The following is a 24,565-nucleotide window of genomic DNA, read 5'->3' on the forward strand; positions in this document are numbered from 1 at the left end:
TTCCTTTCCAGCTAAATTCCAAGGTCAATCATTATAAATCATTCCCTTGCATATACCCGCCTCCTTTGCACCGCTCTTGCTTCGTCAGCCCTACCTGCAAAATCCAACCCTCCACCCATTTCACGCTTGGATTTGTACCACCAAATGGCACCAGATAAACACACAGCAGTCTGACTTCAAGCCCGAGTGTGAACCTGAAATGGGACGTAAAGCTACAGGTGATCATACCACACATTCCTATCTACTCTCTACTCTCTTCAACAAAGATGTCATAGCTTTTCCCTTCTCAACACCAACACCTCCTCCTCACCCTCACTCTTGGCTGAAAATGGAAGAAGACAAAGTCAACAGGCTCCCAACCCATTACCCAACCAGCAGTGAGTACCTGCAGGGACGTGCTCTGCTTCCTGCCTATGGGGAGGAACTTTCTGCCAGAGAGGAGATTTAAAGGAGATTCAAAGGTATCCTTTAGAGTATCCTTTGTCTACTCAAGGACATCATACCAATAGTCCTGCCCTTTCTATTGGACCATCCTACTGATGTGGGAAACAAAGACAAAAGAAAAATTAAATTTCCTTACTACCTATAGCCCACTGGTTAAGTCCTTGAAACAGGCAGAATGACATTCCTCTAGAAACTCAGCTGCCTGGATGTTAATACTTTGCTAAGGGCAAAAGGCAATCTTAGCCCAACACCCAGGATCCTGTAAGTCTACTTTACACACAAAAATTCCTTTGGAAACTTCCTTAATCTCTCTCTCTCCAAGATACATGTCAGCAATCATCCCCCAAGCATATGACCCACCAATATACAACTGAAGGGTCTGATAACTAAGGTTTCATTAGGCAGTAATAAATGACTTTTTCCCAACAACAGCTAGCCCCCTCAAGGTTCTGGAAACCTTGCTTCCAAAATTCCTTAGAGACTTACGCTGTCCCTAATCCCCTCCCAACTTAAGAGTATATAATGGGCCACTCCTCGTGACCCCAGTGTAGCTCTTTCTGCCCATGGGTCCTGTCCCCAGCTTTAATGAAATCACCTTTTGCACCAAAAACGTCTCAAGAATTCTTTCTTGGCCATTGGCTTCAAACCTTAACATCTTTCCTACATCACTATTAGCATACAAACATGTTGATACTTTTCCCATGGTGGGGGGGGGGAGCCTTCTATTGACTCCACTTTCCCCTCCAACCATCCCTTTGCTTCCCAGTGCAATCAAATTCTCTTAAAAAGTTACCCATACCTGCAGTCTTCAGTTCTTTTCCTCCAATTCTCTCTTTAACCCTCTTCAGTCATGGGAGTGTTTCATGCCCAAAAGGCTGTCCCTGACAAGGTCACCAGCAGCCTTCACGTTGTTACAGCCAATTCATTCTCAGTCACCATATTTGATCCATGAACAGCATTTAGCACTGCTCATCACTCCCTTCTCCTTTTAACACCTTCTTTGTGCAGTGCTCCTTCTCTCTCTCCTCTGTTGGCTCCTTCCTCCTCCCTATGTGTAAGACTGACCCAGGCTCAGCTATTGGTCCTCCAGCTAAACTCACTCCTTAGCACTGTCTATAAACACGCACCACTGCTTACTTTTTCAGAAAGTAACACAGGAAACATACAGAACCTAGTAAGACTGCTACCCACAAGGGCTAGATAGGAATAGGTAGAGGAATGAGGGGGACTGACACTTCTCTGAGAATACTTCTGCATAGAGTTGCAATTTAAAACCATATTAATTCCATCCCTACTAATACATGTTAATAAGATCAACTAAGATAGGGAAAAAACCTAAAAACAATAAAAACAAATATATTTCAAATGGAAATGGCAACAAACAAAACAAAATATATTTCAAATGAATAATATAATCATATTAAAGGAGGTGTGTGGGAATGAGTTAACCTAAGTGATTCTGGAGCACAGTATTTAAACTATACACTCTCACACTAGAGGTAAAACACACTCTAAATAAATACTGACAGATAAATTACTATTCTAGCATTAGACAAATAAATCAATATATTGAGAATAATGAAAACTAGTTTCCCCCCATCAGAGAAAAAAGTTACAAATATGGCAAGGAGATGAGAACGAACCCAGTAGTATGGAAGATACCAGAACTCGTGTTTTTCAACAGATGGAGAGACAGAAATAGAATGTCCACAGGTGTATGGGTGTGTATGTTTCTGTGTGTACACATATGACAATGGTATCCCAGCACTAATAAATACACCCAACGCTGAATGCTCCTTGAAAAAAATGTATGATTCCAGAGTTGGGCTGAAGAAATTATAAAATAAGCCTGGAACATCTTGTTTACCAGAAGATGCTCAAATGATAGGCACAAAATAAAAGGACATATGAGCCATCTTAAAGGTGCTCTTACCGGCCAAATCTAGGACGATGTGAACGTCAGAGTAAATAATGAGGTAACGGACTGTAACCCACTGGATGAATGGGCAATCGTGACACTGTGTAGATACAAACAAACTGGAGGAAGAAAACCTCTTCCTTACTGAAGAGCACTGATGGATGTGGAAAGAATCGTGGAAATGACCATTTGATAAACATCATGATGATAACTGATTCATGCAAGGATCATCGATGGATGATAAAACTAGGAAGTGAAAACCTGATGAGGGAGGAAAAGGACATCTACATAGTTTCAAATTACCTCCTCAAAATACTCATTTATTAAAAGGGCAAAATGGTCACTTTATAGTGGTAAAATTATAAATTTCCAGAGACCACCTTAACCAGGTGATCAAAGTGGTGTGTATCATCAGTAATGGCACAAATCAACATCCTGTGCCTTCTGATACGCTGTCCTATCTTTTCCCTCAGCGTAGAATATGCTCTCTTCACATAGTATCTTGGTAACTCATGAACTTCATTAACATCTTTCTCAAATATCACCTTCTCAACAAGAACTACCCTGACCACTCTTTTTATACTGTAACTTACTCCCCACCTCCCTCATTCCACCTCCCTTACTCTACATTTTCTGTTTTCATGGCACTTACTCGTTTTGTAATTTTCTTCTCTACCTCCAACCCAGGAGTCTAAAAATCATAGGAACAGGGATCTGTTTTAGGATCCTACGATACTGATGTATCCTAAGAGCCAGTAATAGTTCCTAGCCCTTAGCAAGTGTTTAATAAATATGTTAAGTGCTGAATGAAGGGAAGTACTAGGCTACTGAGATTAACTATTATCTTGGCCATCCCTGGGATCAGAGAAGGGCTTGGGATAGAAATTATTTTGGAAAGTAGGAGAGAGGGTGTTGTCTTGAGTTGTGTCTGAACAGTGAGCACACTGTACTCGCTTGGATACCATATTTCTTTGGAATGGTTTGGAGAAGGGCTGATAAAAAGCATGAAGAGTTAATGTTCCCTTCCACATGCCCCTTTCCCTTGGGTCACTCTATGTGATTCCTGAGTCAGCTTTCGTACTGATACGCTGCTCTATGCCATACAAAAGCTATTTTTTATTCTTGAACTAGAACATTTTAATTCTCAGTTCCTAAGACATGATTTAAATGTAGGCTCTTACCTGCATAGTTGACCACATATATTTCCACTCCATTTGGGAATTTCGATTGTAGCAGTAACAGTCCGAATCAGATGTTGTAATAAAATCCATTTCCTTCAGAGCTTTACACCTTAGAACTGAGAGACGGAAAAGAGAAGTACTTCCTAAAATATTTTATTTCCCAGAATCTTTTTTTTTCTTTTTCTTCACAAGAATAATGCTGTTTTTACATTCTCTAACCAATGAATTTTTCTACATGGTAGTTACAGTCCCTCAGTCTTTCCAGCCCACAGGAGACAGACAAAAAAATTACAGTCCCGTGTCAATTCTCTTACGATATATGGAACCTACTGTAGGAACACAGAGAACAGGTACTTCAGTCTTGGAGCAGAGGGTAAGAATTGGGGGCAACTTCCTAGAAAGGGGGAAATGTGAGAGAGCACTGAAGGGGAAGCCGGAGGCAGCGAGACAGAGAAGACAGGTCAGAGGGCGGCAAGAGATGAGGGAAATCACGGAAGCGGTTTAGTCATTCACCGAGGATGGCGTACGGGGAATACACGGGGGCCTTCCAACATCTGCAGTGAGAAGCAAACAGTGGCCACCACTTCAAGGAGTACAGACAGCGCGTTGAATGCAGAGCACTGAAGCCTTTTAGGTAAGCATCAAAGTCCAGCAGGAAACTGCTGACACTCCCCAGGGTTTTACGGAAGAGTTCAGGAGGCTTGGGGCAGAGTTAAGGCATTAACACCGTGAGCTAAGGCACTGGGAACTTCCTAGACATCAATGACAGCAGGAAGCCTGTAACATCCCTAGGCCTGAAATGGCAAAGGTAGGGCTTGATGTTACTGGAGCTTCTCAAGCCAGGAGGACAGTCTAATGGGATGCAATCCCTGACAGAACGTGGGATGGTGGGACGAAGGGAGCACTACGTCTGCCTCTGTCTCCTGCCCTCCTAGCAGGGCCTCTCCCTGGCCAAACACAATGGGAACCAAAGGGCCTTTGAAGCAGCCCCAGTGATACAGCCCACAGACGTCAGCTTCCAGACACTGAGCAGGGGAGGGAAGGACAAACAAACAGAGAATCACCAGTTTTACCAGGGAAACAACAGGCACCCAGTTGTGTTTTAGAAAAAGCATTCTCTAAGCAACGTGCAATTTTAGAGGTGAAGAAGACTGAAAGCAGAAGAACCACCAAGGAGTTTACTGCAGCAACCTAAGCAAGGACAGAGCTGGGTAGGAGGGAGAACGAACAGATTAAAGACCACTCATGACCAGGGACCAACAGGCTCTGGAGAGTCATTAGATAAGGCAGCATAAGAAAGGACAGTTCTGTTAAGTGGAGAGATGGCAAGGCCCTTCACGCCAATACGGAACACCAGAGAAGATGTAAGCTCGTGCAGGGAAAGTGGGATGAGTTCAATCTGGGACATAACTAAGTTCCGGTTGTGGGACTATGTGAAGATGGACGGGTCTGCAGCACAGGAGAAATCTGGAGACAGAAGTAGATACATATGTGTGTCTGTGTGTATAAACATATGTGCATTTGTGTACTATATGTAACATTAAATAATGTGTAACACAACACCATATACCATAATATACAGAGGAGGAGAGACAGGTGCTTTATCAGAGAGGGTAAATAGCATAAGAAAATTATTAAGTAATGGGGTTCATTTTATTCTGTGGCTGCCTCTGTACCAGAATTTAAAATGAGGTGAGATGCCTTTTATTCCTCAGTCAGGGCTGGAGGCCAAGATCTGCCCTTGGGGATCACGGTCAGGGTTGCCACAAGCTGGCAGGCTTGTTTTCCTGTCTCAGACATCTGTGCTTACTGGGAGCCCCCACTTGGTCTACACCAGGCGTGCTGACCCCGAGCCAGACTAGGGTCTGAAGTGGCAGCACCGGGCCCTGGGCCCTTGAGCTCTCCTTGGATAGTGCCAGGTTCTCACAAGCCAATCCTGGCCTGTGTTGCCCCCAAAGTAGCTTGGCGCCCGGCCTGCCCCACAGGCAACACCTAACAAACACACCTAAACAGGTAGTCATCTACCACAGAGATGCCTGTGAGGGAGTGGGGCACTCACCTCCTGCTCTCCTACAAATAATGGCTTTGGCCCCAGGATATATCACTGGGGAGGACAGGGTGTCCAAAAGTGGGGAATTCGGCTGTGGAAGGGGCATCTGAGGCCACCTAACTCATTCTTCCCTGCCTGGATTAGCTGGGTACCAGCCAGGCTGTTCCATCCAACCACTCCAAGTCACGTCTCCCATATGTAATCCCCTACAGGACTGTGAGGAGCAGGGTGGTGAGGGAGAGTGTGAGTGGGTGCTGAGGAGGAGCTCTGCAGGCGTCTGGGCAAGGAGGTCAGACCTGACACTCAGTACAGCAGCCACAAGCACAAAAGCCCCAGTTCTTTTTTTTTTTTTTTTTTAAAGATTTTATTTATTTATTTGACAGACAGAGATCACAAGTAGGCAGAGAGGCAGGCAGAGAAAGAGGGGGAAGGAGGCTCCCCACTGAGCAGAGCCCGATGTGGGGCTCGATCCCAGGACCCTGGGATCATGACCTGAGCCAAAGGCAGAGGCTTTAACCCACTGAGCCACCCAGGCACCCCAAAAAGCCCCAGTTCTAAGGGTTCGCCTTTTCCAGTCTGACAGCTCTGGTCTCACACAGTTGCAAGTGGGAAATGTTCTATGCTGAAGAGCCTACTTCCATCAGCTGACAAAATCATGTTTTAGAGAAGTTTTCAAGTTCTGTTTTTCTTCAGAACAAAAGTTCTAAAAGCATATTTTGTTCTAAAAGCAATAAACCACTTTCTGCGGGGAAAACAAATAAAGTGAACTGAGATGAAAATCCTAAATTCTTCTGGATCCAGGATAAGGTGACACCACCGGCTCTGTCAACAGGAAACAGAGAACGAACGCTGTGGGCACACAGAGAAAGGGACCTTATGCCCATCCCCCATCTCCTTCAAGGGAAATGCCAGCACAACCCGCCACAGCGAAGATGAGCAAGGACAGAGTAACTAGTAACTAGTCACAATTTCGTCCACTTCAGGAATAATACTGAATGAGTCCACACAGGTCCACGGCCTGCTAGAAGCGTCCTAAGCATTCTGCTGGAGAAAGTGCAGACAGACTTGGGGAGAAGACGCAGAGAGTGCCCACCCACGTGACCACACGAAAGTCACAAGAGAATCCAGTATTTTCCATCGGGACACTGTCAAATCATTTAATCTTTACTCTTAACATGGTGAGGAAATGCATATGTTTTTAAATATATGAACAAATTTGCTGAGTTTGAGAGTCTGAGATGCAAACACAAGAGTCTACGAGACAGGTCTCAAAGAGGCACGTGAAGGAAGGTCCAGAGGCCCTCTGCATAGAGGATAGGAAAAATTAAAAACGCATCCCCCAGCATGGCCTGTTTATAAACAAGACCAAAAGGAGAATGCAGAACCAGTGTGACCAACACAAAGCACCCCATGCTGAGGCGAATTCTCGGGTATATCTGAGATGCAAAGGACTCCTGGCCACAGCAAGGAGAGGGCACTCCTGGCCATCCAAGGGCTGCAGCCAGCTGTAGAAAAGACCATGTCAGAGGCAGTGTAGAACCCGGGAGCACCTGAGCAGCGAAAGCACATTACAAGCCTCCAGGTAGTGGAAGCAGAGGTAGGGCTGGAGGGAGGGCTGTGGACCGGCCTCCTGGTGTCCCTCATTGTGCCTCTCCAGGGTCTCCTGTGGTGTCCCTGAGCAGAACAGGGCTAAACCAGGCAGCAAGAGCTGACAACTTTACGCCGGGGGTCCTCAATAAAAGAGGGGAATCCCTGCCTACTGTTGGAAGGGAGTGCATTCCAACAGAAAAGGGGAAGGGTGGGGACGCCCCAGGTCCAGACCGCAGCAGTCCCAGACCACTGTACAAACACTGACTTCCAGCCAGCTCTCTCTTCAGGCTTTCTCCTAATACCACACTTGTGCCCAATGTTAGGCGCTTTTCTTTTCTTTTTTTTTTTAAAGATTTTATTTATTTTATTTATTTGACAGAGAGAGATCACAAGTAGACAGAGAGGTGGTGGGGGGAAGCAGGCTCCCTGCCCAGTAGAGAGCCCGATGCAGGGCTCGATCCCAGGACCCTGAGACCATGACCTGAGCCGAAGGCAGAGGCTTTAATGCACTGAGCCACCCAGGTGCCCCAGTTAGGCGCTTTTCTTAAGGGTGACTCCAGGGCTGCTGCCTGCATTGCCTCTCCCGGTGAGCCCTGCTGCTTCAAGGAATCAGCCCTGTAAGAAAAGGGAACTACTCCTCTTGTTAGCTGTTTGAGGGAATAGCCTCTTTCTGGGACCTGAACTTTGCAAACAAACACTGCCCTCCAATGAGTTTTTTTCTACTTGGTCCTAAGACCATCTCCTAAATCATGCGACGTCTGTAACTCTTACGAGCAAGATGGTGTAATACAGTGTGATAATTTGAATTTAGAAGTAAATGCTTCTCTGTCATCCAAGCCAATCTCCTTGCACTTGGATTACTGTACATGCCTGGTTTCCCTGCTTCCAGCATCACCCCTGTGATGTTCCCCTGCAGGCCATTCTCCAATCGGCATATAGATCATTTAACATCATCAATCAGAGCACATCATTTACCTGCTGAAAACCGATGACTTCAGGCTGCAACCATAACAAAATCCACCCTCCCTTCCAAGGACCTAGTACCTCTGACATTCTCTCCTCTTCTCCCTTCTCTCAGCTGCTCAGGCCACACCAGCCCTCCCACGCTCAAGATGCTGAGACACTCCTGCCTCGAGTTTTCCTACTTGCTGAGTCCTTGACCTGCAATCTGCTCTCTGCAGCTTCTGGCAGAGCTTCTCCTGATAACTGAGGTTTGCCCAAACATCACCTCAGGAAGGCCTTCTCAGACCCCACTGTCTAAAATGGCACACTCCAACCCCTTTCACCCACTTTCTTCTCACTCTACTTTATTTTTCCTCATACTATTGTTAGTTTATACTCTGTCTCTCCATAAAGTCAGGGACAGCATGTTCATTACCGGATCCCCAGCCTTTAAATATCTGCCTTTTGTACGTAGGTTGTAATTTGAGAGTGTTGGTGGGTCATTTGGGCGTGCGTAGCAGAGACAATGAAAACCTGGCCAATCTTTGTAAAAGGCTGCCCGGTACCAGTCAGCACCATAAAAGGAGGTGCACTCTGGCCTTCCCCTTGAAGCAACCTGATGTAATCAGACACCCCATCCAGCCTGGGTCACATCCCACCCACGGAACCCACAGGCTACATCTCCCCCTCACCCACCTCATCATCAATATACCTTAACTACAGGGTTGAAAGCTATAATCCTTACGATCCCTTGGGCTAGGGACCTTCTTTATCCTTCCCGGATAGAGAAGAACAGAGAGAAGCAAGAAACAAGAAGCTTGGTTTTGTTTTACTCATATATAGCACATCAGTGTATCCTGCAAAAGGGACCTCCCAGTTAGACGAAAGTAACTTGCTCTGATTTTCTCCTCGGTCCTCTACAGGATTAAGCAAAGTACAGACAGAGGTAGGTTGCTCTGGTATGGATATCCACTGAAACACTACTAAAGGCATGTTGTGAGGTACTCCCCCTGGAATTCTCCAGAGTGGTCTCTGGCTTTTGAGGTGAAGCTGATGTCAAATTTACACAACACATGAGACATAACAGACGGTGTTAGCATTTCATGGTGTCCTCTGGCTACCCTCATTATTACTAACTCTCTTCAGAGATGAACTTCATTCAGTTCACTTAAGAGCCCCTAAACATCTAAGGAACTAGAAACAGCTACAAGAAACCACAAATCCAGCTTCATGGCAGTTCGTGTAAACCTTAAGCCATGGGCTAGCTGGGCTAAGCATAAAGCAGTAACTGTGACAATCAACACTGTTTATCTAGGCTTCTTCTAGAGACATTTTACTATTCAGTTTTTACTTCCTCCATCTCCACCTGAGGGAGGGAACAGAAGATGCAGCAGCGGGACTGCTTATCTGAAACCTATCAGCTGCTCGAGCCCCGAAGTCTGGGAAGCTGCCTGCTGTCTGCGGGCGTCATTTATTCACGGGGCCTGTCTTTGCTGGTTCATTCTGTCAAGATGGAACTTCCTAGAGGCAGATGTAGGCAAACCCAAAGATATCACAATGATACCAACAAAATGCTCTCACAGTACAATTCAGAAAACAAAAGGGAATTTCTAGGGATTCAGAAAAATGTAATAATAATCATTCATTTGATCAGACGAGAACAATACCTGCCCAGGGACAGCTACTGCTTCCACCTGAGGCTGAGTATGTTTCCACCCCTAGAAGGTGCCCCACAACCCAGGTATTCACGGCCTCAAACCTGATTCCAGATCTAGAGAAAGATCTGCAGGGCCAACCCTGAATACCATCCTTCCTACGCCTACCCCCAGCAAGGCTGTGTTGCAGCCATGATATGATCATCACCTTCTGCAACTCCCTGCAGTCCTCAAAAGATTCTCTTGATTCTGCAATAAAACTGATTTCTGACTTTCTGGACAGTTGCGCCCAGACTGCTAAGACAAAGCATAATTATTTACATTACCAAAGAATTTGAGTCAGGGTGACCTTACCCAGTGAGATTCCTTAGTTCATTTTAAATAGTACTCAATTTATAAATATTCAATTAATCTAATTTAAGACTATATAGCTTATATCAAAAAGGGACAGATGTGTTATCACCCGCTTTAATAAATTACATTTAAAATTACTACTTTGGACAGCTTTTGTCATTTATTAGTTTTCCTAAATGTAAAAGGACATATTTTTTTTTTAAGATTTTATTTATTTATTTGACAGAGAGATAGATCACAAGCAGGCAGAGAGGCAGTCAGAGAGAGAGGAGGAAGCAGGCTCCCTGCTGAGCAGTAAGCCCGATGCGGGCCTCGATCCCAGGACTCTGGGACCATGACCTGAGCCGAAGGCAGAGGCCTTAACCCACTGAGCCACCCAGGCGCCCTAAAAGGACATATTTAAGTTAAAGAATTTAGTCATACATAAAGTAAAAATATTCAAAACTTCAGAAAAAGGCAGGTAGTACTTAAGCCTACTTATAGAATATGCTAAAAATAAAAAGCACAAACACTCCTCAAATCTCAGCAGATCTTAAACAACTTCCAACATAAAAATACTTCAGTAATGTTCCTTCTAAAAATTTAACCTTCATATGGCCCTCATATGGGAAGAAAATATCTTCAGATGAAACTATAACAGAATAATAAAATCACTTATTAAATTAGAGAGCCATTTTCTCCATTTGGCCTATTACTGCTTTTCTTTTGGGACAAGAAGAGGGAAAAAAATAAAAACAAAAAGCAAAAACCAACAAAACTTAGCTCCTGAAAGCTCAAAGGAAGGATTTTTCTGGGTATTATTTGTAGATTCACATTTTCAAAGGAGTTAGCATGGAGCACCAAAGTTAGAAGGTAACTTCTCTATTCTATTAACCCTAGTTTAACCAGAATTGACTATAAATCTTGATTTTTGTTTCTCCAAGAATGTGCATAGAAAATGAATCTGAAATTAGCACATACTGATGCACATTCAGGCCGATTTTAACTTCAAGGACTGATTTTTCTTCTCCTTAGATGAATTTGAAGGTTGTGGTTTCAAACGGCCTATCACTACATAGTTCAAGCCTGGGAACTCAACACGGTGGCCTGAACTACATCATAAGACAACACATGGTTTCAAGGGTCCTCAACCTGGGCTGCAACCATGAATAATGTTCAGCCAGCCAACTACCTGCCTCTCCTGTCACTTGCCTCTGACCTTCCTCCAAATAGGGTGACAGAAAGCTAGCCTGGCTCTGGATGTTCTCTATTTTATGGAAGGGTGTGTGTGCATTGAAGAGAATTTTACAACAATAAAGTATCATCTAATCCAAGCTTCTCATGTTATAAATGGGCCCTATTATGAAAGGAAGTCCCAGCTGTTTGATCTCAGTTCATAAAATCACTTTTACAGCAGCAATGTTCCTTAGATCTAGTCTAGTCCAAGGGTTCCAAAGTGTTGTCACTAGCACACCACAGGATCCAGGATGCTCCACAGCCTGTCCCATATAAAGCGTATCTGGAATGGGAAGAGTTGCTATAAGGCTTCATAAGTTGCCATTTTTCTTGGCTCTGCGCTAGAATTTTTATCAACTCAGTGTACCTCCTGCATGTCTTGGGCAGAACAGTAGTTCTGACATGCATTTATGTAGCTCTCTGGCTAACCAAACAAAAGAAGTCATAGTTAACACCAAATGTTGTAACACAAACATGAGAAATACTAGGTTCACAGAAGGAAATAAAAAGGTGAAGAAAATGCTGGAAATCATTCCACAATGGAACAACTTTATCGTATGATGAGAAAACGACGGTTGATAAAGACTATGGGCCGGGACCAAGGTAATTCTACGAGTGGATGGGGGCATGGAAGGAAAGTCTAGAAGTGAAGGTTCTGGATGTTGATCCGGGCCTACTTAGAAGTTTCTGGCTGCTGCCATGCTCAGAAACCCTCCGTCTTGGACACGTCTGTGATTTATCTGTTGATCCGTGTAGAATGGTTACATTTCTTACTAAGCCTGCCTTTCCCCATCTATAAAATGGGTATCTAACGGTACTTGCTCTCAGAGGACTATTACAGGCATTGGACAGGATAATGCACTCAGAGCACTTTTAACACTGCTGACACTTCGTGAACACTCAACAACTGAGTGTTCGATGACCACCGGTACAGAGCGGTCGCCCAAAGTGGAAGTCACTGCAACAGTCCCAGGGGTTGGCAGCTCCGGCAGAATCCGGCCGTCATCTCCATCCTTAGACAAAGAACCCCGACCTCGCAGGAGGAGGTCCTCTGTCCAGCCTGCAAGACCAGGCTTGGTTGCTCCCTGCAAACAGAGGTGGCCGAAGAGATGAGAAGCTGGTGGACAACAGCTCCAGGAAACCTTTAAAGGATGTTGTGCGGGGGTGGGGGAGGGGCGGAACGATGCTCTGCGCGTTGTGAGCAGCAGCTGCCCCTCCGCGCGGGATCCCGGGAGCACCCCCCCGCAGGGGACCGCGGCGGCGCCCCAGCAGCCACCGTCCCTCATGCCCGCGTCCCACTGCGCGCTGACCTCGCAGCGACGCCGCGGGACACGCAGCATCGGGTCACGCGGGACCGGCCGCGGGTCCCGCTCCAGGCCACAGAGCCCGTCCGCGGAGGAGCCCCGGCCTCACCCCGGAGACGAAGCCGTCGCCCTCTTGGCCCGGGTCCACAGCAACCGCCCCGGGAGAAGCACGGACGTTTCCGCCGCGAGCCACGCGCCTACAGGGGCCGCAGGGGACGGCAGCCGGGGCCGGGCAGCTGCGGGGCCGCACACGAACCACCGCACGTCCGCGCCGCGGCCGCTGCTTCGGCCGACGGGGGGACCCGGCGAGACTCGGAGCTCCGCCGTTTTGCTTCTGCTAAAACCAGGAAAACGTGCAGGTGCGGGGCGCCCGGGTGGCTCAGGCCATGGTCTCAGGGTCCCGGGATCGAGCCCCGCGTCGGGCTCTCTGCTCGGCGGGGCGCCTCCTCCCCGACCCCGCCTGCCGCTCTGCCTGCTTGTGATCTCGGTCTGTCTCTCTCTGTCCAATAAGTAAATAAAATCTTAAAAAAAAAAAAAAAAAAAGCCCAGGTGCCGCCCGAGACACCAGGGAGCCCGAGCAGGCGGGGAGCGGGGCTGGGCCTGGCGCGGGTGCCGGTGCCCGGAGGAACGAGGCAGCGCCCGCCGGGTCCCCGCCCCCCAACCCCCCCACGACGACGCCGGGCGCGGGCGGAGCAGCTGCCGGGCGCCCGCCGCGCGAGAGCCGGAAGCCGGGAGCCCGCGCCCGCCCGCCCGCCCCCCGGCCCGGTTACCTGAGAGCGCGGCCGCCGCCTCCTCTCCGCGCACGGCGCGTGCGGGCGGGGCGGACAGCGGCGGCAGCCACAGGAGCAGCCACCAGCGCCCCGGGTGCCGCCGCATCCCGCCCCGGGACCAGGGCGGTGGCGCGGACCGCGGCGGGCCGGCTGGGCGGTTGGCAGCAGAAACCGCGCGAGGCCCGAGAGACGAGGGAGCGGCGGGGCCCGCAGGCGGGAAAGCCCGAGACCCCGCCTTCCCGCGGCCGAGGAGTAGCCGGCGCGAAGCTCCCGCAGCCGGGGGTGGGGCGCGGCCGGCGCAGGCCCGCGGGGCTCCCGGGCGCCGCCCCCCCACCCCAGGGCTTCCGGGCCTCGCCCCCCCACCCCAGGGCTTCCGGGCCTCGCTGCCCCTGAGGCCGTCGGGCGCGCCGCGGTCCCGGCAGTCTCCGCGCGAGGTGCCGGTCGTGGGGGAGGGGCCCTTCGACTGTGGGTTTTGCCTCAAACTTCCTCGACCCGTGCGTGACCTGCGGGGTTTTAGGGCTGCATCCTTGGACTTGAGTGATGCTCTGTGAAGGGGAAGACTTTGGAGGAACCCCCTTTTTTACCAGTAAGAGTTAATTTTCCCTTTGTTTCCTTTAACGTTGGTGTGAGACAGCAGCAGGCGCGGTCGCTGCCCAAGGACGCGTGTCCGAGCGCCAGGGCGCCCCGCGGGGAGAGGCTGGGACGTGCCTTGCGCTGCGGCCCCGAAGTCCGCTGCGGTCCGCGAGGATCCGGAAGACGATGCGCGGTTGCCACCGGGTGGGGGCGCAGGAAGGGGGGTCGGACGGGCAGAGCAGGTCAGAAAGTCCGGATTTAAAGTTGTAAGTACGTCGCGGTGACGTGACGCGCGGTGTGACACGGATGCTAACAATAAGCTCGCCTGAGAGCTGCCGAGAGTAAACCACGGACGTTCTCCTCGCGCGGACGTACTGTAACCGCGTGAGGTGACGGACCCCAACTTAGTGACATTCCGCGGCGCGTGTCAGTCACGCGGCGCCCCTGCAGCCGCAGCATCATGTGCCAGTTACGTCGCAGCGAAACTGGAGGAAATACCTGAGCGGCCTGAATACCGGTAATTAGCATAGAACTCGCAGACTTAAGTAAATTATATTGCATTTCTGTGTTTCTGAAGCACAGATCTTCCTCAGGCCCTGAAAATCCATTAATGTAATTCACTGTCTCAGATGAAGCATTGACTGGAGCGGAAGGTCCTCTCCTCTCTTTTAACTCTGGTCTTCTGCTTAGGTGCCTCGGAGAAGCCAGTGGTGACAGAAATCATCCCCTAAAAATGACGCAGCTTCGTTTTCCCCAAAGGTGTAAGTAGGACTCACGAACCAGGCTTTCCCTGCTTCAGCGTAAGGTTTAACTATTTGCTCTCAAATCCGTGGCACCATGTGGACGCCCGTAGATGGCTTTGGGAACTCCGTGATCTCCTTGTAAGGAATTCTTGAAGGGGATGAGTTTTACACATAAACCGTTAAACTTCCACCTGTGTGCCCTAAAGACTGTCTCCAGGGAAACAGCAGAGCTCTTGATCCAAGTGTGAGGTGTGCGCTTGCCTCTTGCACAACAGCTTTTCCCCCTAACCACTTTCATTTTGGTTTAGCCTCATTTGGGATGGCATGATGGAAAGTAGCTAAAAGAAACAGGTAGCTCCGTGAAAGACAAATACGCGTTCCTGCAGCGGTATCTGGTAAAGGGCAGGCAGCAGTGTAATGAGTTAATATTTAAATTGCTGGGGCGCCTGGGTGGCTCAGAGCATTAAAGCCTCTGCCTTCAGCTCGGGTCATGGTCCCTGGGTCCTGGGATCCAGCCCCGCATCGGGCTCTCTGCTCAGCGGGGTGCCTGCTTCCTCCTCTCTCTATCTGCCTGTCTCTCTGCCTACTTGTGATCTGTCAAATAAATAAATTTAAAAAAAAAATTGTTGTTCATGTAGCAGGTCTTTAGTGAATATCTGTAAAGAAGCTAACTCAAAACACCACATTCTTCTCTATAGAAGAGCAATACATCTTTTTCCAGAGATAACAATCTTGGAAGGTGGTAGTTCTGTCACTGGGGGACAATCGTGAGACCTCATGTAACGTCCCCCAAACCTTTCTCTGATATGAAGACCTTAAGCTATTGGGGAACGAGCATAAAACACTACGACCACGGGGCCATGGCGAAGACTCTTACTTCTGGTGGAAAGAGAGAAGGGCAAACTCTCTGCCCCTGGGGGAGCAGCAGGAAGCACTGGGGTTCGGGGGCCTGAACTGAACTGACAGAGTAGAGGTTGGCAACTTCTGGGAAACCCTCTTTCATTGAAGGCATACCACAGAAACAAGGCAGCATTTGTCAGCAATGGTAAAAGGAATAAATACTGGAAAAGCCCCACCTTTAAGGCCCAGGTACACAGGACTTGCCTAAGAACAAAGCTGACCAGGAGAAGGGAGAACCCTCTTGCCCCACCACAAGCCAACACTAGCAACAAACAGCCTTACAAGGAGGAAGAAGAAAGTGGGAAGAGATCCCTCTGGAACCCAGGCATGCAAGAACTGCTGAAAGCTAAGGGACACTCAGAAAAACTTCAGCACCCCAGTTTCTACACTAAGAACAAGGTAATAGCAGAAAAATTAAAATCCTGTGGTACAGTACACCTGGGTGACTCAGTTGGTTAAGCATCTGCCATCAGTTCAGGTCACGATCTCAGGGTTCTGACATTGAGCCCCAGCTCCCTGCTTAGTGAAGAGTCTGCTTCTCCCTCTCCCTCTGCCCCTCCTCCCTGCTTGTGCTCGCACTCGCTCTCTCTGTCAAATAAATAAAATCTTTTTTAAAAAATTCATGTGGTATAACAAAGGATTTATTGTTATTATAAGAATAGAACCCAAATTCAGCTCACCTCCTGCTAGATTGATTTAATCACCTACATTTCTAATCTGACAGAAGAGGCATACTCATTTCTTGGTATAAATATTTTTTTACTTCGGTTTTTACTGTTCTTCTACAAAGATATCCATCATTCAATAAAATATTACAAGATACCTAAACCAGAAAAGAAAAAAATCCATTGTTTAAGAGCTTAAAGCAATCAACAAAACCAGATTCAAAAATGACCCATATGTTGGGCTGTGATAATATATTAAAGGATCTAGTGGAAAAGGTAGAAAACATGTGAATATATAGAAAATTCCAGTAGAGACTTGTAAATTATTAAAAATGTGAAATGGAAATTCTAGAAATTAAAAGCACATTGTTAGAGATGAGTAATTCCTTCAATGACCTTAGCAAAATACTGGATAAAGCTGAGGGAAAAAAAAAAAAAAAACCCATGAATTTGAATATAGTAAATAGAAATTATCCATACTGAAATACAAAGAAAGAATTTTTTAAAAAAGAAAGTTTCAACAGAACATGCAAGGTATGTGAAATAATATCAAGTAGTTTAATAAACACAGGTTGGAATCCCAAAAGGAGGGGAGAGGAAGAATGAGACAGGGGAAATATTTTATGATATAAATATGAGAATTTTCCAAAATTGATGAAAATAGTAGATATAGACAAAATCTTAAAGACAGCCAGAGAAAAACGACACACTGCAGAGGGCTTAAACTTACAGCAGACTTCTTGTTAGAAACTACGCAAGTGAGCTCCTGGCTCAGTGGGCTAAAGCCTCTGCCTTTGGCTCAGGTCATGGTCTCAGGGTTCTGCTCAGCAGGGAGCCTGCTTCCTCCCTCTCTCTCTGCCTGCCTCTCTGCCTACTTGTGATCTCTGTCTGTCAAATAAATAAATAAAATCTTTAAAAAGAAAAAAAACTACATAAGTGACATTTTTGAAGTAGAAGAAAGAATACCATCAATCCAGAATTCTATGCCCAGTTATATCTTTCAAAAACTTGAAGACAAATGAAGGTTTTTTAAATTTCATTTTTAGACTTTCACTATAAAAAAGTTAAAAGACATTCTTCAGGTAGGAAGAGTAGTATAGCAGATGGAAATTTGGGTCTATAGAGAAATAAATAGCTTTAGAAATGATGAAAGTAAACATAAAAGTTTTTATTATTGTAATCACTTTAAAAGATGTGTCTAAAGCAAAAATAGTTGCAATGCACTGTGGGACTTACATGTAGAATTAAAATGAATGACCGTATGACAGGGAATGAGAGGAAGAAATGGAAGTATACTACCATAAAGTTCTTTCACTATATTTAAAGGGATATAGTAATCCTTGAAATTAAACTGTGATAAACTAAAGATGTATGTTGTAAACTCTAGATCAACCACTAAAATCTTTTAAAAGGAGGTATAATTAATAAGCCAACAGTAGAGATAAAATAGAACAATAAAATATTCCAAAAGAAGGCAAGTATATAGGATGGAGGGGGAGGGATAAGTAACAAATTGACAAATACAAAACAACTTTAAAAATGGTAGGTCTAAATCCAACCATATAAATAATTACATTAAATATAAATGGCTCAACATCTAATTAAAAAGCAGATGTTGTCAGATTGGATAAATAAGCAAAAGTTTATTCACATGCCATTTACTAGAAATATACTGTAAGTTTAGAGATGTACTTAAATAGGTTAAAAAGAAAAGGATGGGAAATGTTATGCCATAAAAAAATCAATCAAGAAAAAGTTGAGTGGCTATATTAATATTAGATGAAGTAGACTCAAGGAGAAGTAATATTGGGTGCCTGGGTGGTTCAGTGGATTAAGCCTCTGCCTTCAGCTTGGGTCATGATCTCAGGGTCCTGGAATTGAGGCCCGCATCAGGCTTTCTGCTCAGCAGGGAGCCTGCTTCTCCCTCTCTCTCTGCCTGCCTCTCTGCCTACTTGTGTTCTGTCTCTCTCTGTCAAATAAATAAATAAAATCTTAAAAAAAAAAAAAACGAATAAGTAATATTACCAGTAATTCAGTAGGTCTAGGGTAAGGCCTGAGATTCTGCATTTCTAACAATCTCACTAGTGGTCTGAGGACATCTTAAACAGCAAGTTCTTAAAACACTAAGCCCATAAAAAATTGACAGAGAGGGCAGATGGAAAGAATCTAAGTTCAAATAGTTTGGAAAATACAGCTTACTGTATTATCCCTCAAAGACATTTACAATGACAAGTAGTATCTTAAAGGCTTGAAAATTCCTGTAATAAAGAAATTTGCAGTAGGCAGCCTTTAGGATGGCCTCCAATGATTCCCTCTATTTCTTGGTATTTGTGCCCTTGTATAAGCTCCTCTCCTTGAATGTGGGCTGGAAAAACTGACTTGCTTCTAATGAATAGTATATGAAAGACATAGGATGTCATTTCCAAAATTAGGTTATAAAAAGACTGAAGCTTCTATCTTGAGTGTTCTCTCTCACTTTCTCTGGGATCATTCTCACTAGGGAAGCCAATTACCATGTTGTGAGGCAGCACTGTGGAGAGACCCATGTGAATGAGATCTTCCCCAACAGAGCTTTGAGATGTTTGTAGTATTGGTCCATGCCTTGATTGTGGCACTTGAGAGACCTTGAGAGAGAACCACCTAATTAAGCTGCTCCTATTTTCCTGACCCCCAGAAACTATGATATAGTAAATTATGCTAGGTTAGTTTTTACCCTACTAATGCTGGGTACTACTAGTGCTACCTAATAATGCTACTAATGGTGTTTCCATCATGATCTCTCCTGGGTTGAGGAATCCTGGGTAAAACATTTGGTTTACACATACACAACACAAAAATTTAAGCCTATAATTATTTTTCTCAAATAAAATCTATTAATAACCCAGGCATACACAGTTTAGAAAACACTACACTTAATCTTTTGTAAAGTCTTATTTCAAAATCAGACTTTAGCTGTGTAAAGAGCTTTAGAGGTGAGCACCACACTTAAGCTTTCTAGTAATAATGGAAATGAGCCAAAAAAAAGAAAAACCTCACAAAAACAAAAAACAAACAAAACAAAATAAAACAAAACATCAAGGAGAAGGAAAAGGAGAAATACAGAAAGAAGGAATTGAGTGTGGTCAGACTCACAGGTTCTTTGACATCATCATGGAACATTGCTTCCTTCTCATGCGAGGGGATGGGATTAACAAACTGTGATTATTGCAAGGTATTATTCTTAAATTACACCAGCATTTTTTGGCATCCTTCTGGAAGATGAAATGTACTTAATCAAATCAAACCAAACCAATCGAAAACAAAACCCCGTGTAAACAGGGCACCAGCAGAATCTTCTGTTCAAAGCTCCTGGAATATTATGCAGGCTTGCTTTCTATCTTTCCATTAGAAAATAGAGAAAATGTTTGTCCACCAGCGGGTCAGTGAAGTGAGAATGTTGTAGTTGGAATTGCCATCAAACTTTGCCAAGAGGATGCAAAAATAATTGTCACTAGATAATAACACCAGCCCATAAATTTCTATACCAAAACGGGTGATTGAAGAAGGACAAAATTCATTACCTCTTGAAGCAGTTGCCCAGTTGTGCAACAGATCTTAACTGTGGACTTCTGGCAAACAGCCCATGTCCACCGTTAAGATGGAATGAAGCTCTGTGGCTTGGGGGATCTGGATGCCCGAGAGAGTGAAGAAGTTGGCACTTTTGCCAGAATGCTGTTGGTGTGGGTAATAAGTAAATGTTTAGCATTGTGAATGCAGATTCCTAAGACAAACCCTCTGGAGACTGATTCATCAGGGGAAAGCCCCAAATGTACCTTTTTAATATGTATCTGAAGTGATTCAAAATCATTTGAAAATAAACTGAGTTTTACAAGTTTCATGCTTGACAGAAAGTTGCTTTTTCAGCAAATTTGTAACCACAGCTAAAATATTTATGTATTTTGTGTAATTTATATTGCCATAATATGATATATTTTTGGAAAAAAATGTTTAATAAAGAGCTTCCTTAATATTATTTTAGTGACCTGAGTTTTTTAATTCCATCTGACTATCTCCACATGGTGTGGAAAAGATCATAATTCAATTTCCAGCCTCTGCATTTTTATTTCTAGAGTTCTTGTTCTTCATAACTAATTAATTTTCTGTAACTGTCATAGGGTTATAATCAGTCATTATGAATCAGATGTAAAATTTAGCTCATGTCAGAAATTATTTAGGAACTTTCACTTGGTTTTTAGGTAGGTAGAACATTTAATTAAATGAATTAGAATAAAATAAAGGTCTACTACTTTGTGTTCTTTCATAAAGAATTAGTCTGTTACTGCAATGATACCTGCCAATGCTGTAAAGATTATAGAGGCTATAGGTCATAACGCCTTCTTTTTTTTTTTTTTAAAGATTTTATTTATTTATTTGACAGACAGAGATCACAAGTAGGCAGAGAGGCAGACAGATAGAGAGAGAGGGGGAAGCAGGCTCCCTGCAGAGCACAGAGCCCGATGTGGGGCTCGATCCCAGGACACTGGGACCATGACCTGAGCCGAAGGCAGAGGCTTTAACCCACTGAGCCACCCAGGTGCCCCTCATAACGCCTTCTTTTTAAAAATTTCCATTTTTGAATTTTACATGAATAGAGAGAGATAAAAACAAACAACAAATAACAGCAGGCTGTTCAAGACCGCTCCATGAAGGAAAAAAGTAAAAATAGAAATTGACTCGTTGGATCATGTTTTTCTTAGCATGTTTCATTTAGGAAATACTTTGAAATTGACTTGCCATATACTAGTTCCACAATTTTAGAAATAATTCATGTCAAAACTAAAAGAGAGATAGCTTTTCAGTATAAGTGATGATGGGAAGGATTAGCATAAATGTAATTTATAAGAAAGATACTATGTCCTCTATACTAAATTAGCTAAGCCCATTGTAAAAAAATAATTGGTCAAATTCAATTCAAATCTTTCCATTCAAATAGAAAGATGTGGAATTGTTTAAGGTAGTGGTTGTCAAATTTTGGTGTGGGTTAGAGTCCCACCTCCAGACATTCTTGTTCAGTAGGTCCAGTGTATGGCCTGGGAATCTACATTGGTAATTAAGGTAAATAGTTTTGACTATACTGCATTAGTGGTGAAAAAAATATTCAACAGTGATTTATGGTTAGTTGATGATAGCTAGAAAATAGTATCTAAGCGAAAAAATTGACATATTTGGTTAATCTGAAAAAAAAAAGGAGAATGAAGAATTACAGCCTTCGAAGAGTTAATTTAAGGAATGGAAAGCCAGTAACCAGTTATTGTGTTTTCAAAGAGAAGAGAAATCTTTCACCTGGACACCATCCAATGCTACCATTCCACATCACCTGATTCCTAAAGAAATTCTATCGAACTGTTCTTTGCTGCCAACATACCCTAGGGAAGCATTTTTAATCGGCCATTCTCTACAATTAATCTAGGTCTTTTCCCCCCTACTGGAGTAATTTCTATTAAAATGATTATAGTGAAATAATTATATTTCCATTTCTATTTTTCTTTCATGGAAAGTGGAAAACTGCAGATATCCTTTTAGTTTAAGTTCCTTTACTGTCTTCATTAATCATGTATTGACAATGAAAAAGATTTGTGTATGATTCAGGAGCTCTTCAATTCAGTTAAAACAGGGATTTTCTCTTCTTGCGTTCAGTTCTTGATCATGCACTTATTTCAGAATGTCCCGGTGGTCACAGTCCATCTGGAAAATTCTTCAACCTATTTCTTTTCATGTGTTTTTGGAAAAAACTCAAATATTTTTTAAAGGGCATGCAGGGACTTGGGCAATGATAAGTTTCAGATTCTGTTCTTCTGCTTGTATGTTGTCTCTGTCTCTGTCTCTCTCTCCCTCTTCAAACTAGATCTAGCCTATCTCTATTGCCAATATTGCTGTCTCTTTGCATTCTCTATCTAGATACATACCTTTGGCTAGATGCAAGTATATTACGGAGTTGTTATAAAGATTTTTGACTTTCCTTATTTTCCCAGGATGTTGTTGTTGATCATGGGAGAGGAAAGAAAATGTAAGCAACTGTTGGGAAGAAATTTATAATGTTTTATTTATAATAAAAATATTTTATTTATGAAGAAAATTGACATGAGAGTCTATCTGTCCTGAACGGTTTCTATAACACAATCCAAATTTCTAGATTAGTCATGTGTCAGTGGAGATTATGGAAAGTGGAAATAGTTCACATCATATACTTATGATTTTTGCTAATGTTATTAATCCTATTTTGCCTGCGAAGCCTATCTGCCTAAAATTAGATATATCTTGCTAACATTAAGCAAAGTCTATAAAGCTAGATAAAAAATATTATTTAGTACATTTCAGTAACTTTCCCACACACTTATTTGTATTTCTTTGCTGGGATTTATAGGCCCTGTCCTTACCGACAGGGTCAAAAATTCCATCTGTGTCTTAAACAATGTAAATATTTATTATGTCACACGGAAGTAAGTCCCAAGGCAGGTTAATTTAGCAGCGTAAGCATGCTATCAAGATCTCAGACTGTTTTCAGCTTTCTACTTCACCAGTCTTAGCTTGTAGGATTTTGTCCATAAGCTTTTCTCCTCATAACCGAAAAGGGCTGCCGTTTCCTCCAATACTGGGTCCTCACTGGGTCCTCACATAACTGTGACCCAAGGCAGGGGCACTAACTCTTCTTTCATCTCCCCAATAGGGAAGTGAAGTCATTCCTCAAAGCCCTCCCCTTTACCCTCTCAACAGACTCTCTTGCTGGTCCTATCAGTGACTAGTCCAATGTGCCAGGATGGCTCCATCAATTAAGTGTTCGCCTTCAGCCCAGGTCACCATCTCAGGGCTCTGGGAAGGAGAGCCACATAGGCGCCCTGCTCAGCAAGGAGCCTGCTTCTCCCTCTCCCTCTGTCCCCCATTTGTGTTTGCTTTCTCTCTCTCTCTAGTGCTTTCTCTTTCAAATAAATAAGTAAAATCTTTAAAATAAAAGAAGGAGAAGGAGGAGGAGGAGGAGGAGTGACTAGCCCCTGCCCTCGCTGAATGGGGTGGCGTGAGGATCTGGCATTTTCAGCCTCCATGGTGGGAAGGGTATCGTAGAAGGCAAAGACTGGAAGAGCCACAAACGGGAAAAATCATTATGGTGATATTTCTGACAGTCCCCAAAAGCCTTCAGAGGCTTCTGGAAATGGCAATTGAAATTTATGTTGACTTAAGAAGCGAGTTTTATTCCTAATCCTAAACTTTGATAAATGTGTTTTCCTTTAGAAACTTACTCACTAACTCGGAATGGGAGTCACTTCTGGGTCAAGTAAGTGGTCCCCCCTATTGCTCCTGTTTCGTAGACTTACCTGACACTCTAGAGCACCAAAAGTCCTAACTAGCAAATATTTCCTAGTCTAATAATGACAGAGAATAGAATTAGACAAAGGAGTATGGGTTGTAACAGAGGAAGTAAAGAGACAGTAATAGGAATGGTAGAAAAAGAAAACGGTAAGGGAGAAAAGGAAAGGTAGAGTAGACTGAGCGGCGGCTATTTTGGATGGTCTAATGTGAGAGGGTTGGGTTAACCGGGTCACTCGCCCCACTTGGAAGGACGGGCAGGGTGAGCCGGTAAGACTCTGCGGGAAACAGAACGAACTCCTTCAGGCATGCATCCTGCAAGTTAGAATTTGTCTGTCCTAACCATGCTGCAGGTGTGTCCTTGGAAATGCATGTTCATATAGGCTGGCACTCCTTTTTCTTTCTTCTTTTCACTTAAAGATATCTTGCGTAACAACGATGCTTAAACTCATCCACCTAAATATTTAAGGCTCTTAACTTGTTTCAGCAATAATTAAAGCTGAACCCATGAAATATTTCCTGGATTTGTTTGGGATTGAGAGGCTACTCTTCCTGCTTTCCCTTTTCTCATTTCACCTGGTTCTTTATTTTCAGATCCTATTCACCAGAAATATCATAGGTTCTTTTCAACACTTTATCGATCTTGAATGATACATGAGAGAATCTTGTTGAAATTCTCCCTTTGTTGTGATAGGTATACTTTATGTTAAATAGGTTTTGTTGTTTTAATCCTTACATCTATTATAAAATCAAAGTATAGAAAGCAATACAAAATGAATGTGTACCCTAATTAATTATTTTTCATGAGGCAAACATTCTTGTAGCCAACTCCCCAAATTAAGAAATAGAATTTTCCAGCTATTCCAGAAATCCTCCATGTCCTTCACCAATTTCAAACCACCTACCTCCCCCCAAAGTAC

At 44.2% G+C, this 24,565-nt stretch overlaps 1 protein-coding gene and 1 non-coding gene across 2 annotated transcripts in view; one reads left to right on the forward strand and one right to left on the reverse strand.

Annotated features, from left to right (window-relative positions):
• The first annotated feature begins 5,208 nt into the window (after positions 1-5,208).
• Positions 5,209-5,345, forward strand: LOC125096680 (small Cajal body-specific RNA 20). The gene has a single exon (XR_007126340.1). It is a non-coding gene; the product is annotated as a small Cajal body-specific RNA 20 (non-coding RNA).
• A 5,148-nt stretch (positions 5,346-10,493) lies between these two features.
• The window catches only part of LOC125094959 (translation initiation factor IF-2-like), a 52,930-nt gene continuing 38,858 nt past the window's right edge, over positions 10,494-24,565 (reverse strand). Inside the window, exons 5-8 of the mRNA XM_047720637.1 lie at positions 13,424-13,968; positions 12,995-13,152; positions 12,763-12,947; positions 10,494-12,434 (exon numbers count right to left, since the gene is read on the reverse strand). Of these exons, the coding sequence (XP_047576593.1) occupies positions 12,174-12,434; positions 12,763-12,947; positions 12,995-13,152; positions 13,424-13,968 (1,149 nt within the window). The 3' untranslated portion in view covers positions 10,494-12,173. The remainder of the gene's footprint in view (positions 12,435-12,762; positions 12,948-12,994; positions 13,153-13,423; positions 13,969-24,565) is intronic.

This window comes from Lutra lutra, chromosome 3 (assembly GCF_902655055.1).
Source record: "Lutra lutra chromosome 3, mLutLut1.2, whole genome shotgun sequence".
In the NCBI taxonomy this organism is placed as follows: Eukaryota; Metazoa; Chordata; class Mammalia; order Carnivora; family Mustelidae; genus Lutra; species Lutra lutra.